General features: G+C 50.6%; 1 protein-coding gene across 1 annotated transcript in view; it reads right to left on the bottom strand.

The window, feature by feature from the left end:
* Nucleotides 1–210: 210 nt before the first annotated feature.
* Nucleotides 211–15,865, bottom strand: part of CLSTN1 (calsyntenin 1) — a 72,793-nt gene continuing 57,138 nt past the window's right edge. The window contains 8 exon segments of the mRNA XM_063943834.1: nucleotides 211–2,709; nucleotides 4,727–4,911; nucleotides 6,297–6,432; nucleotides 11,865–12,010; nucleotides 13,160–13,330; nucleotides 13,948–14,174; nucleotides 14,321–14,469; nucleotides 15,132–15,289. Of these exon segments, the coding sequence (XP_063799904.1) occupies nucleotides 2,512–2,709; nucleotides 4,727–4,911; nucleotides 6,297–6,432; nucleotides 11,865–12,010; nucleotides 13,160–13,330; nucleotides 13,948–14,174; nucleotides 14,321–14,469; nucleotides 15,132–15,289 (1,370 nt within the window). The 3' untranslated portion in view covers nucleotides 211–2,511.

Below are 15,865 nucleotides of genomic sequence, written 5' to 3'. Positions count from 1 at the left end.
AAATGTACATTACAGTCATCCATCTCACAGGAAACTTATATGACCCTCATCATTTACAGCAGGGATTGATGGGGTAGAAACAGCTTATTCCCCACCAAGGATTTACATAAAGTCATTGTGTCAGCGATGACCTGACCGCAGCAGAATGACCTCTATGCAGGAGAAAGTCATGGCAAGCCCACAGCAAATAATAGGAGACGGGCAGCGGGATTAGAACCAGATATTTATTGTAGCTTATAGACTGTTCAAACGGACCTATCACCAATATACAAATCTGAAAAGTTAATATCCATTGCGCCTACATACAGCATTCAGAAAGCGTTAGCGGTTGTGTTACACATGACGCATCGCTGGTAAAATCTAAATACAGCAGCTACAGTGATATTAGAATGGATGGACAGAGCTACACAACATAGACACAGGACAAGTGGGGGGAACAAAGGTAAAATCCCCCGGTTACAAGAGCTAGCAGTTATGTTCATCACGTTATCACAGAAGTCAGTAAAACATTTCCCCGTATCTTACGTAAAAATCTAAGAATTTACATTTATGGTAAACAAAGCCTAAGCCAGGCGGTCCGCGGCGTACTGTATGTAGGATGGAGACCCTGAAACCTGCACACCGCTGACCCCTACTCATCTCACCTGGTCATCGCCCTACAACTTGCAGCCATATACTCTCACTTATCTTTCAAGCCTTCTAATGCAGCTGTCGTCACGCAGAGGTGGCGCCCCCCACTGGGCGCAGACGACAAAAGGCCCCACTTTCTTATTTTTATTGTCCAATCATCTAAAATCTATTCTTTAAAAAAAATGCATCTCGGACCATATCACAGCGTACAAATAACGCCATTTCCGATTAATGACATCATCCACTTACCTGGCACAAAACACCTGTTCCTACGTACACCCACACCCCTCCAGTGTCAGAGGGCCACACAACCTGAATGCAGATGCATCTTGTAACACTCAAACGCATGCTGACGTTTCCATCGCAAGACGGGGGGGTACTGGTCAGCTTATGTAACCTTATCATCCATTAGCCATCACTGGTCAGTAGGACTAGCTGACAGGAAATCCGATGTGCGAGGGTAAAATGCTTCCCCTATAAGGAAACCCTTATTTAAAATATCTGTAGTTTTTTTTAAAAAAAATTCCCAAATCTCTAGCGCAGTTAATTGGGAATGGTAGTAGCCGGCTGTAGAGAAGTAAGCCTTGGCCTAACCAGTGACCATCTAGGAGGACATACGGAATGTCATACATAGATGTCCTTACTGGCGGGAAAGGACTGCGCCAGGAAACGCGCAGCTCTGCAACTATAGAGCTTCATGTCACAGCATGACTTGGTTGGCATGCAATGCTGGGACCTGTAGTTCCAGAAGAGCAGAATAACACGGGTTACTCTAGTTAATTCCGGGCTACAAACGGGCGTTACTTATTTGTGATTACGCAGGTGCCCATAAGACGCCCATTGCTCAACAAACCTCACTTCATTTACAACATGGTTTGTTTCTCTTCTTCAAGCACAATTTACAGAATTATTATTTTAAGCCAGTTTGGGAAAAAATACAAAGTTACATGTAAACAATACATGCCGCTGGGCAGGAGAGAATATTTCATAGGTCTTGCAGTTACCCCTCTACCAGGAACTATCGCAGGGAAGTCCACAACTGGGGGCTGAAGGGTAGAAGTACCCAGATGAACGCGAGCTGAGAAAAGAGGCGGCCGGGCTGCACTCTTGCCCCACTGAGGTCTGGCGTGCTGGTGCCCGGATTAGGAATAATTACAGCTCTGTCACCCAGACACAGTGGAGCGAGTATTAAAGCTGACTTGCACTACCTTGTATTCCTGCCTGCGAGGCTGCAGACCTCTGCCAGCCATGGAGAATCGCCTCACTGAGGCTGCGCAGGACTGGCACAGGTGCCAACCTGCCTTCCACGATCCCAATCCCCCTCACCCCACCAAACATGGACATAATTACATTAATTCCAACATATTTACAACAAAATATTAAAAAGTCTTTTACTACTGTTACTAGTCGTCCTCTACTTGCCCCCCATTACGGTCAGGGTGGCGGTTTGCAACGTTGCCTTGTTTCGTAAGCTGTAGCCTTTTTCCGCTGCCAGGAGAAACTGGCGCCTTGGACAGAGAACGAGTTCCTGGGTGAATTCTGCCAATATCCGACATGCAGTAATTTGGGTAAAAACAAACAATAAAATCACCAGTCTACACGGAGTCTATGAGCCACATCCGTCACCATCATTTTTGCAGCGTTTGGAACAGAAATAAGGAATGATGAGTGAAGTCCGAAAAGCGTCGTGTCCCTCCGGTCACTGAGCGACGGAGAGAATGTGGAAGGAAAGTGCAAGATGGAGAAAAAAAAACACTGACACTTGCCCCAACCACCAGGAGGCAGAAGAGGGGGCACCGTTTCTCCATGTGTCAGCTGGATTCAGCGCCTGCAGGAAGATGAGTGTGTGCTGTGGTGACTGGGTGGTGATGGCGGCCGCGATCAGTAGGTCAGGGTGGAGTCATCCCACTCCAGCTGCTGCTGCCGGTTCACATTCTGCTGGTCCTCTTCCTGCTCGCCCTCCTCTTCCTCACTGCTCTCCGATTCAGCACTGGTGATGTCGTCATCTTCCCCGTCCTCACTCTCCTCGTCGTCATCCTCCTCCTCTTCTTCCTCACTGCTGTGCTGGTCTTCATAGGTCTGCAACAGAAGAGCATCATTTAGCATCATGGCACCAGCAAGCCCCGCTGAACAGTATACTGTCCGTTAGTGCTGCGGTCAGTCATTAGCTATATATTTCCAGGTGACCAAAATGGCAAGCGTCAGCCAGCGATATGGACAGGGCCGGTACGCCCAACATTTCACATCTCATAATGAGCAGACTGGAAGGAAAACTAATAAGCCAGCAATGGCAGAACGGCTCAGAGTCTGTTGTGCCATTCGGGCATTGGTAAGACTCCCGGTAACCAAGCAGGAGCCTCAGTGACAGCTGCCAGTAGGAGCAGCAAAACGCGTCGCAACCTACTTTTCATCACAAAGACGTCTGTGGCAACTTTAACTGATCCTACCTCCTTATCAGGGCTTTCCAGCAAATACCCCCTGTCCAAGGGGGAACCATCACTGTGCCTTGATCATCATTACTAAATCAAGACCCCGCTACCACCTTCACAGAACTGGCAATAGATTACCCTATGCTGGATAACTTGACTATTCATAAGGACCATACACCTATTTTTTTAGACCCATATAAACACCCAGCAACAGGTTAATCCGAGACTAATGAATCCATTTCCACAGTATACCCGACTGTATGCTTTGTACCAATTTCCTGGGCCTCATACAGGGAAGCTGCAGTTTTTACAAACAATATGCGTACGGAAATAGCGAATCTCTTTTTCTGTATATTCCATACAATCAACTGCTTTAGGCAGGAGGTGGAGAGGGAGGATCTGACCTGAAGAGACCAGAATAATATGACGGTGCGTCACACCGGCTGGCTAACGGTCACCTAATGCACTAAGAAGTGCTGTACGAATCTCTGTATAGATATATTTTTGTATAACGCCATTAGATAAATCAAGTGGAAAAAACTTTGGAAGTGGGGTAAATGAGCCTTAGTTGTACTCGCAGTGTGTGTGTGTGTGTGTGTGTGTGTGTGTGTGTGTGTGTGTGTGTGTGTGTGTGTGTGTTTCCAAACATGTTGTAATACTCATGGTGGCATAGAATATAATATTTTTAGATTATTTAGTAAATAATTTCTAGACTTTTTTGTTTAATATCTCTTGGATACATTGATATCCAGCGCAGTTTTGACAAGTCTGTAAACGCTACATTAACGCAATAACCTGACGTTACAACATAGCTCTATGTACAAGCAGTGTCTGGTGGAGAACCCGCAATATGAGGTCTACAGGTAGGTCACTACTGTTGATATTTTTATTTATTGTTTTTACTTCAAGCCCGAGGTGCGTGGCTTCATCACCCAGTGTCTGTGACCAAACGTGCTGGGGGCGTAGGTTCTTGGACCCTCTCCGAAAGGAGAAGGGCCCAGTTACTCCCCTACCCCTCAGAGCCAAAAGGCCTACTGAGGGGAAAAAGGGACTGTGGGTCCCCCCTTGCCGAAGCGCAGAGGGACCCTCGTGTATACACAAGGTTGGCCGAAGCTCCCCCCAGGGGATCGAAAACAGCTTCTGGCCCTCCCCAGAAGGAGAGGGCCTCGGCTAACTAGGAGACAGGGTGGCCCATAAGGGTCTCACCTAAACCGTGACGTGACACACTACAAAACATAAATAAGTGCTAGTGTTGTGCATAAGTGCAAAACACGTGCGTGTATAAATAAATAACTACTGCTGATCATGCAGCTGCACGCGCTCTGACTGTCCCGTCATGTACTGTGATACGGGCCAGACTGTCTGTGCACAGGTCACCCCACCCTCCAGGCCTGCAGCGGAGAGAGAGGCGGCTGCTGCGGAACACTTGGATGAACGAAGATACAATCACCAGGAGAGACTGACCGCTGCGCAGGGCTCTCCCAGACCCAGCACGCACAACACTGAGCTATAGTCGTTGCCAATCACAAACATTAACATTTCATTTTTTGGAGAATACCAACACATTCCAGCTCTGCCCCTTCATGCAGATGAGTAACAAATGGTAAGTGATCATGATATTCTGCGAGTTGCGGAGAGATCAGACCCCCTGACCTAGCACCACTTACCTCCATGGGATTTACAGTGATGGTGAGAGCAGAGTCATCCCAGTCCATCTCATTCTCCTTGCCGCCCTCTTGGTCCCTGATGGTGCGCTGGTGAGCGGCGCGGATGCGGAACACTCCCAGAATGATCATGAAGACGAGGAAGCTCACGCAGACCACTATGACAATTGTCGCTGCACTGGGAACAACTGCGGAGGAGAAGACACCGTAAGCTGGCCTGCAGAGCCATTCATTCATACACTACATGGCTGGAAGTGTGTGACCCCCCCACCACCACCGGTATAAAGTATATGGCCATGTCCGCCTCACCCACTGCTGATAGGGGCATAACATCCAGCATACTTCCCCCCCCCCCCCCCCCCATAGTCACACATCCAGCGTACAGCCCCCCATAGTCACACACCCAGCGTACAGCCCCCCATTGTGACACACCCAGCGTACAGCCCCCAATAGTCACACACCCAGCGTACAGCCCCCCATTGTGACACACCCAGCGTACAGCCCCCCATAGTCACACACCCAGCGTACAGCCCCCCATAGTCACACACCCAGCGTAGAGCCCCCCCATTGTGACACGGTAACACCAGGATGGGTGGCACTGAGGTGCTCAGCAATGGTTACATAGGATGCTACCTCTCCAGCCACTTCCTCACACTTATGCCCAGCTGGCGCTCTACGGTCACTATACGTGCTGTTACGCAGATGTGCAATCAACTAGGAAACTGGTCCAAAAGGTGGTGTCTCCAGTAGTCACATCTTCAACATCAGGGCAAGTATTACAGAAACCCAATAATTACATTACACCCATACGGTATGTACTAAAAACTATACTGAACAGTTACAATTATTGGTTTTTATCATACCTGTCAAAGGAGAAACAGACATGAAGCAATAAAATCCACATAACCTTCTACAGTCTATCATGTAAGTGCCCCTTCAGCTGGGTAAAGGCCATGTGGCTGCGCGGCCCAGCGTAACAATACGTCACATTCACCGTACACACTAAACGATTCGCTCTACAACGCTGCAATGAGGCTTGTAACACCGTGCCAGCTGTGTAAACGTCCCATTGGATGTACAGCATATCCAATAGTATGATTCAATGAATGATAGCCGGGTACAAGAGATGGGAGGTGCACACGGTACGATGTGTACGATATATCGTTCCGGTCTGTGTTGGAGTGATATTGCACAATATATATTAGTGTGTACCAGCTTTACTTCCGTACTCCGACACTAGCAAGATCTTGTGTAAGAACTTGGCCAGTTGGTCACACCAGACCTTCATGACCTCTGTGTCCTCTCCCGCAGGTCTAATACTCTGTGTCACAATCACTGTATATCACTTGGCAGTCATCCTGGCAATTGTCGCACTGTATGGTACCAGCAGAGGGCGCCATCACACAGCAAGTGACCTGTTGTCTCCAGAACAATGGAATGGGTGAGACAGGTGTATACCGCCGGCTGATGGCAGGACAAGGAGCATCTTTTCCAGGTCACAAATCCAGACTCCTGAAATCATCATTGGGAAAACCTTTATATGTGCGGTAACCTTTATATATCGGTAACGCACCTGACGCTGGGTGAGGACTGGCCAGGTTGTGTCCGGACAGGTCGACATAGGAATGATCAATGGGATGGACGAACTGCGGCTGCGCTGCGATGTGATTGGGGGCCTCTGCGGGGCTGGCGGTGTGAATCACATTCACCTGCAATAAGAAAACAAAGCGGTACTGTATATTACAGAGCTCACACATCCCTAGGTCACAGGCAAGGTCATAGCATCGCACATGTATAATGCAGCTGTAGCGTCTGCCAAAGTCACACACCGCTGCTACAACTCCAGGCTGCCTAGATGGCTACAGCTTAGAACACTGGTTCTCAAACTCAGTCCCCAGGACCCCACACAGGTCACATTTTCCAGGACACCGGGCAGCTGCACTGTGCATCACCGTCTCATTGCAATGGACTTCACTTATGTTAACTAAGAGGGTGATAGAGGAAAAGGACCGGGGCAACCTCCAGCCTAAACCCCTCCGTTACTTTACAGTGGCCAGCGGACCAGGATTCCCCATCTCACGGTGGGCCGCGGTAGAGCAGCCCCTCTGCAGGACGGTGACCAGGACCCTTCTCCACAAATACCCAGAATCCATCTCAGACTAGACAAGAACAAAGCCATAGAATACAATGAGTTATGGAAGGCCACACAATGATAGACGGAGAGTACCAATAAATGTGAGGAGGCGCTTTGGTCCACGGACTTTAAGGGTTATTCAGGTTTGGTATCAATTGGGCAAAACCATGTGCACTGCGGGGGGGGGGTTTGCGGAAGTAACATGTGCAGAGAGGGTTAGATTTGGGTGGGGCGTGTTCAAACTGAATTCTAAATTGCAGTTTAGAAATAAAGCAGCCAGTATTTACCCTGCACAGAAACAATATGACCCACCCTAATCTAACTCTCTCTGCACATGTTACATCTGCCCCACCTGCAGTGCACATGGTTTTGCCCAATTGCTAACAAACCTGAATAAGGGCCTCTGTCTGCTCCATACTGCTGATGACAGACCTCCAGGACTCCATCTTGATCCTGCCCAACCGCACAGGGTTCAGAATTCATCAAAAGGATCCTTGTGGATTCTGGACCTAATACACATCTCAGCATAAACCTAATCACAAGGAAATGTTTTCCATTACTATGGAAAACCAGAGAGACAGTCGGCGAGAGGGCCGCAGAACATCTAGGAAAGTGACCGCTTCCATAGGAGAGCCCAGGGTGGGTGCAAGCTGCTGGACGATTAGCTGCAGCTGGAGGTTAATGCGATCCACTATGCACAATAGGGACACAGAGGGGGGGTTTGCCAGTCCCTGCACTCTATACACCGCAGTGCTCCCTGTCCCCATGGATTTATAGGAATTCACCTTTGTTAATGACAGTCGGCGAGAGGGCCGCAGAACATCTAGGAAAGTGACCGCTTCCATAGGAGAGCCCAGGGTGGGTGCAAGCTGCTGGACGATTAGCTGCAGCTGGAGGTTAATACGATCCACTATGCACAATAGGGACACAGTGGGGGGGGTTTGCCAGTCCCTGCACTCTATACACCGCAGTGCTCCCTGTCCCCATGGATTTATAGGAATTCACCTTTGTTAATGTGGTTTCTATTAATGTATTCAGACAAATTATACATATTAGTCACCACACAGCTGCTTTGTGCCGTACTGGCTCCTGTGGGGTAATATTGTGTAGTTATGTTGCCCCGGGCAACAGACACAGGGACTGTCTAGCCAGCTCTCTCCCACTTTAAATCAAATATCTTTTATTGATATTTTCAGAACAAAACATGTTTACACAGAAAACGCAGACCCTTATATACAGAGAACGCATACGGCGGGCATTATTACAATTACCCTTTATTTATATGGCACCACAAGGGGTCCGCAGCGCTTTACAAAGTACATCAACAGAACAGAATGAACGTAACAAGTGACTTACAGTACAGAGCACTGCAGGACCCGGGCATGGCTTATAAACACTGCTGCATCAGCTCTCATATCACTCACATAAGCAGCAGAGCAGCACAACGCAAGGGTCAGGCGCCATTGTAAGCCGTGAGGGGGAGATGATGGAATAAGTGAGGGAAGGAAAGCACATGAGGGAAGAGGGCCCTGCTCGTGACAGCTTACACTCTACAGGGGAGGGGCAGACGGATGACACAGAGGAGAGACAGTGAGTGAGGAGCATAGAGCGGTGGGTTAGGATGAGATTACACTCTACAGGGGAGGGGCAGACAGACAGGGGTGACACAGAGGAGAGACAGTGAATGAGGAGCATAGAGCGGTGGGTTAGGATGAGAGCTTACACTCTATAGGGGAGGGACAGACAGACAGGGGTGACAGAGGAGAGACAGTGAGTGAGAAGCATAGAGCGGTGGGTTAGGATGAGATAATACGCTCTATAGGGGAGGGATAGACAGACGGGTGACACAGAGGAGAGACAGTGAGTGAGGAGCATAGAGCGGTGGGTTAGGATGAGAACTTACACTCTATAGGGGAGGGGCAGACAGACAGGGGTGACACAGAGGAGAGACAGTGAGTGAGGAGCATAGAGCTGTGGGTTAGGATGAGAGCTTACACTCTATAGGGGAGGGACAGACAGACAGGGGTGACACAGAGGAGAGACAGTGAGTGAGGAGCATAGAGCTGTGGGTTAGGATGAGAGCTTACACTCTATAGGGGAGGGGCAGACAGACTGGGGTGACACAGAGGAGAGACAGTGAGTGAGGAGCATAGAGCGGTGGGTTAGGATGAGAGATTACACTCTATAGGGGAGGGGCAGACAGACATGGGTGACACAGAGGGGAGACAGTGAGTGAGGAGCATAGAGCGGTGGGTTAGGATGAGAGCTTACACTCTATAGGGGAGGGACAGACAGACAGGGGTGACACAGGAGAGAGACAGTGAGTGAGGAGCATAGAGCGGTGGGTTAGGATGAGAGATTACACTCTACAGGGGAGGGGCAGACAGACATGGGTGACACAGAGGGGAGACAGTGAGTGAGGAGCATAGAGCGGTGGGTTAGGATGAGAGCTTACACTCTATAGGGGAGGGACAGACAGACAGGGGTGACACAGAGGAGAGAGAGTGCGTGAGGAGCATAGAGCGGTGGATTAGGATGAGAGATTACACTCTACAGGGGAGGGACAGACTGGGGTGACAGAGGAAAGACAGTGAGTGAGGAGTATAGAGCGGTGGGTTAGGGGTGAGAGATTACACTCTATAGGGAGGGGCAGACAGACAGGGGTGACACAGAGGAGACACAGTGAGTGAGGAGCATAGAGCGGTAGGTTAGGATGAGAGCTTACACTCTATAGGGGAGGGACAGACAGACAGGGGTGACACAGAGGAGAGAGAGTGCGTGAGGAGCACAGGAGGTAATTCCAAGTTGATCGCAGCAGGAATTTTGTTAGCAGTTGGGCAAAACCATGTGCACTGCAGGGGAGGCAGATTTAACATGTGCAGAGAGAGTAGATACCAGATGTAACATGTGCAGAGAGAGTTAGATTTGGGTGTGGTGTGTTCAATCTGCAATCTAATTTGCAGTGTTAAAATAAAGCAGCCAGTATTTACCCTGCACAGAAATAAAATCACCCACCCAAATCTAACTCTCTGCACATGTTATATCTGCCCCCCCTGCAGTGCACATGGTTTTGACCAACTGCTAACAAAATTCCTGCTGTGATCAACTTGGAATTACCCCCATAGAGCGGTGGGTTAGGATGAGAGCTTACACTCTATAGGGAAGGGACAGACAGACAGGGGTGACACAGAGGAGAGACAGTGAGTGAGGAGCATAGAGCGGTGGGTTAGGATGAGAGCTTACACTCTATAGGGGAGGGACAGACAGACAGGGGTGACACAGAGGAGAGACAGTGAATGAGGAGCATAGAGCGGTGGGTGAGGATGAGAGCTTACACTCTATAGGGGAGGGGCAAGACAGGGGTGACACAGAGGAGACCGTGAGTGAGGAGCAGAGCGGTGGGTTAGGATGAGAGCTTATACTCTATAGGGGAGGGACAGACAGATGGGTGACACAGAGGAGAGACAGTGAGCGAGGAGCATAGGGCGGTGGGTTAGTATGAGAGCTTACACTCTATAGGGGAGGGACAGACAGTCAGGGGTGACACAGAGGAGACCGTGAGGAGCATAGCGCTCACCGTTCCTCCCTGCACCTCCAGCCTCACTGCTCCTCCCTGCACCTCCAGCCTCACTGCTCCTCGCTGCACCTCCAGCCTCACTGCTCCTCCCTGCACCTCCAGCCTCACTGCTCCTCCCTGCACCTCCAGCCTCACTGCTCCTCCCTGCACCTCCAGCCTCACTGCTCCTCCCTGCTCCTCCAGCCTCACTGCTCATCCCTGCACCTCCAGCCTCACTGCTCCTCCCTGCTCCTCCAGCCTCACTGCTCCTCCCTGCACCTCCAGCCTCACTGCTCCTCACTGCTCCTCCAGCCTCACTGCTCCGCTCCTCCCTGCACCTCCAGCCTCATATGCTCCTCCAGCCTCATCTGCTCCGCCAGCCTCACTGCTCCTCCCTGCTCCTCCAGCCTCATCCGCTCCTCCCTGCTCCTCCAGCCTCACTGCTCCTCCCTGCACCTCCAGCCTCACTGCTCCTCCCTGCACCTCCAGCCTCATCTGCTCCTCCCTGCACCTCCAGCCTCATCTGCTCCTCCCTGCACCTCCAGCCTCACTGCTCCTCCCTGCTCCTCCAGCCTCATCTGCTCCTCCCTGCACCTCCAGCCTCACTGCTCCTCCCTGCACCTCCAGCCTCACTGCTCCTCCAGCCTAGTCTGCTCCTCCAGCCTCACTGCTCCTCCCTGCACCTCCAGCCTCATCTGCTCCTCCCTGCTCCTCCAGCCTCATCTGCTGCTCCCTGCACCTCCAGCCTCATCTACTCCTCCAGCCTCATCTGCTCCTCCAGCCTCATCTGCTCATCCCTGCACCTCCAGCCTCATCTGCTCACTGCTCCGCTCCTCCCTGCACCTCCAGCCTCATCTGCTCCTCCCTGCACCTCCAGCCTCATCTGCTCCTCCCTGCTCTTCCAGCCTCATCTGCTCCTCCCTGCTCTTCCAGCCTCATCTGCTCACTGCTCCACTCCTCCCTGCACCTCCAGCCTCATGTCCTCAGCGCTCCTCCCTATACCTCCAGCCTCATTCTCTCACACTCCCTCCCACCCGCTTTCCTCTGCTAAAAACAGTGCCCTCACCACGTCTTATTCCCACAGTCAGCCAACCCCCAAGCTTGCCCTCAAACCCCCTGCACCTAACTCTGCAGTCTCTCATTGTGTCCCCCCACATCCCCTATAGATTGTAAGCTCATAGGAGCAGGGCCCTCTACGACCTTTGTCTTCTCTATATAATTATCCTAATTTCACGCTAATTATGTTTCTGGATTAGTCTGAACATTTGTACGACGCTACGGAACACTATAACTACATGTAAGTTATACAAGGCCTCATACTGCTGGAGGTAGTTCCAGTTCCCCCAGGGCACTGCTAGCAGGGAGTACAGGCACCGCTCTGGGAAGGGTCCACACATGCAGTTACCAGTCACACCACAAGGCTCTCTCCCCCAGTGCATTCCCAGACTCACCTCCACCTGGAACTCATTACTGTTGTAACGCCCGTTCAGCTCAGAGCAAACCAGCTTAAACTTCCTATCAAACAGCGAGATGGTATTCCAGTTCCTGTAGCGGACCAGGTGCAGGACCTCCTCGTAATGTGCCATTGTGTCCACACCTGTGAGGAATGAAAGGTGCGTTTACTTCCTGCGAGACCTCCGTGTGATCGTGTTACATAACGTGTCCCAAGCGTGACTAATAGGTGGGAACAAGGCTGAGGAGCTTCCTACCGCAGGCACCGAGGAACACAGTAACAGAAACATTCTCTCATACCAGGAACCATACGGGAAACCCACCCGAACAGGGTACAAGTCCGACCAGGGAACTAGTCCTACTGAAGAACGTTCTCAGCACAATAACTCAGCTCACATCTCTATAGCGTTTTGCTCCTCACTTGTTTTAGGAAGAATACTCTGTCTTCTAGTCTATAGTTAGCCCTGTAACGAGCGCAGTAGGAGATGGGGAAGTCCCTTGTTAATAACGCAGCATACGTGCTATGGAAGTACTCTCCCCTCAGCGACACAGTAGGAGATGGGGAAGGTCCCTCCCTACGTGCTATGGAAGTACTCTCCCTTCAGAGGCGCAGTAGGAGATGGGGAAGGTCCCTACGTGCTATGGAAGTACTCTCCCCTCAGCGACGCAGTAGGAGATGGGGAAGGTCCTTCCCTACGTGCTATGGAAGTACTCTCCCCTCAGCGGCGCAGTAGGAGATGGAGAAGGTCCCTACGGGCTATGGAAGTACTCTCCCCTCAGCGGCGCAGGAGGAGATGGAGAAGGTCCCTACGGGCTATGGAAGTACTCTCCCTTCAGAGGCGCAGTAGGAGATGGGGAAGGTCCCTACGGGCTATGGAAGTACTCTCCTTTCAGCGGCGCAGTAGGAGATGTGTAAGGTCCCTACAGGCTATGGAAGTACTCTCTCCTCAGCGGCGCAGTAGGAGATGGAGAAGGTCCCTACGGGCTATGGAAGTACTCTCCCCTCAGCGGCGCAGGAGGAGATGGAGAAGGTCCCTACGGGCTATGGAAGTACTCTACCCTCAGCGGCGCAGTAGGAGATGGGGTAGGTTCCTACGGGCTATGGAAGTACTCCCCCCTCAGCGGCGCAGTAGGAGATGGGGAAGGTCCCTACGGGCTATGGAAGTACTCTCCCTTCAGCGGCGCAGTAGGAGATGTGTAAGGTCCCTACAGGCTATGGAAGTACTCTCTCCTCAGCGGCGCAGTAAGAGATGGGGAAGGTCCCTACGTGCTATGGAGGTACAGTAACACTTACCTGTGATCACCATGCCCTGGTTGGAGCTGCTCATCTCCATCCCTTTCTGCTGCAGGTGAGTCAGGTCCAGTTGCAGGCTCTCTGTATTGGGATCCAGGTCCTCTCCCACCACACCGATCTCACACGTGTCCAGGTTATGCATGATCTCCTCCGACACCAGGGACTCTTGCACTAATGTAAAGAGAAGACAGTGGCTCACGGTCAGGCCTGGCCGCCTAGATTACCAGGTGAAGAAAACTCTAAACCACAAGTCAAGTCAATACTTAATGTGCGTTATATACACGACTCCCAGTATAATGGTAGAATCAGACACTGCCTAGCCCCCAAGCGGAATTCAACGCCACGGAATGGACGCAATGTACCGCCCCACAGCGCAAGATTTGCCTCACACCCCACAGAGGTACAATGGGAGATGCATAATGTTGCCGGTACTGTAACTGTCCGATACGTGCGCAACATCGCAGGACCGGTGAGCGCACGCAGGACTGGTGAGCCTGCGTAGACAGAAGTCTAGTGGGGTATGGAGGGTTATTAGGCTGTAGAGAGTTTAGGATTCAGGCACTATTCAACCATTATGACTTTACTATTTTTGGGGGTGAATTATTTTTATTGTTTAGACTCTAAGTTCGGATACAACCCTTTAATACAGTTCCTGTCCTTGTGACGCACAGAGGCTGGAATCACTGAGACTCTGCAAGCATCAGACGGTGAGCACATGAGCACTGTGTAAACGGTGAACAGCTTGAAGTCACATTTATCTGCATATAAATCAGGGCTGGCGCACAAACCTGTCGGATCGTCATCCCCTTCACCTTCTGCCTCCACCTCACGTGTGATGGTGCTGATGAGATGTAGCTCGGGGAACAGAGAAATCCCTTCTGTGCTCTCAAACTCTGAGGCGGAACGGGCAAAATGATCGATGCCGCTCAGGCTGATCTTGGGCTCCTCGGGCTGCAGCACCATGACGTAGCCATCCACATCCGGGACGCTGAGACAGGTCTCCTCGTTAAAGCACCTACAGCAGATCAGAAGGAGGCGGCGGTGTGACGGAAAGTGGCAGCAGTCACCCAGAAGACGGGTCATTCTGCTATTCTGGGTTGCATCTTATCTGATCAATTTATTAAAAGGGTTTATATAGATACATTCAGGTTTTAAACATACTTGACGGCGGTGGTGACCTTCAAGCGTCTGATGCCAGGGGTGGGGAACTGGCGGGAGTTCAGGTAGGAAATATGCTGCATGGCCTGGTCAAATCGGTCAATGTCATCTCCTTCCAGTGTCAGGCTGGACTGGCTGGGACTTAGATTAATCTGTGAAATTAAACTCAGGTCATTACACACTAACACAGCCCCGTCTCGTCTTTCACGTCAGAGTTCTGTATATAGAAGGTAAAGGATCTAATCTATACGAGATGGACACTGCGTATAGCGCTTTTAGCTGGTTAAACTGCCCCCTTCTATACACCCACTGTATTGCCCCACATGCAGTGCTCCTCTGAGCTGTGCAGCCAATTTGTAAGCCATTGCTTTACTTCTGCTGCTGCTACCTTCCTCCTGTCATCCACCTTCATCGCAGCTCAAACCAATGTGACTGCACGGTAAGGAGAGAGTCCCTAGCTGTGCGGTACAGGTGGAGGGGGAGCTGTACCAGCCGGAGGACATAACAAGAGGTGTGCTACAAGTAATAACTGCACAGAGAACTTCTCATTATCTTCTAACACCATTTCATGTGATTTGGGGTGTTGGAAAGATCTGACGTGCAATCTGAAAACATCAGGGTCTACAATGGGTACTGGGCGTACACCGTCCAAACCCAATCTTTTCAAAGCTTTGCCAACACATTACTTTGTATCATTCAGAATACGTGTATCTTTATTAATATTTGCTGGTGTCATATCTTCATTTGTCTTGTAGGTGTATAGCTACAACCCCAAGCATCATTCCGCTGTCTCTTCATGTGAGGCACAACTCACCTTAATGCCCTTCCCAACGCCATCTGCAGGGGGGAAGTCCAGGCCCTCTTTGCAGGTGTACAGACAATCTATCACCTTCTTGCTCTCTAGTTTTCCGGTGCGGATCATCAATCCTGCCAGGTTTCCTCTGAAAAACTGGGCCATGTGCTGCTCGCCACCTTGACAGGGAGAGGAGACAGAAGTCAGCCAGTGTCAGCACAGTGTCGACCCCACGGATCTTTACCATCTGGAGATGTTACAGCTTTGCATGCAGGTTAGTAAATCCAGTCGCGGGGACTGCCCGGCCTCTGCCAGGAGCCACGAGAGGGGACAGAACATGCAGGCGAACTCTGGAGGTGGCAGATGGAAGCAGAGGAGATGGAAACGGGTATGAATTGGGCAAGCCACGGTATGTAACCTGTGATCACCACTAGCAAAGATATAACGTAGAAATAAACCAATATGTGTCTACAGATAAAGCCTCATATTGTACATTTCTATGGAAAACATTTTACAGAAGGAAAAAAAAACTTATCATTCAGTTATTGAAAAGGAATATGAAAGCTGTCAGTTCTAAAGCCAAACAGGGGGAAACTGTGTGCCTTCAGCAGTGGTGGAACTACAAATCCCAGCTAGAAATGCAGGGTCCTGTAGCGACACAATTTGCAGTCACCATTGTTATTCGGGTGTCCACATAGGTGCCGGTAATGGTGTGAGCTACACAAAGCACTATGTTAGCGCTGCTCCTATGTTAT

Source organism: Pseudophryne corroboree, chromosome 10 (genome assembly GCF_028390025.1).
Source record: "Pseudophryne corroboree isolate aPseCor3 chromosome 10, aPseCor3.hap2, whole genome shotgun sequence".
Taxonomy (NCBI): Eukaryota; Metazoa; Chordata; class Amphibia; order Anura; family Myobatrachidae; genus Pseudophryne; species Pseudophryne corroboree.
The sequence above is the reverse complement of the archived record's forward strand: the minus strand, read 5'-3'. Positions and strand labels throughout refer to the sequence as shown.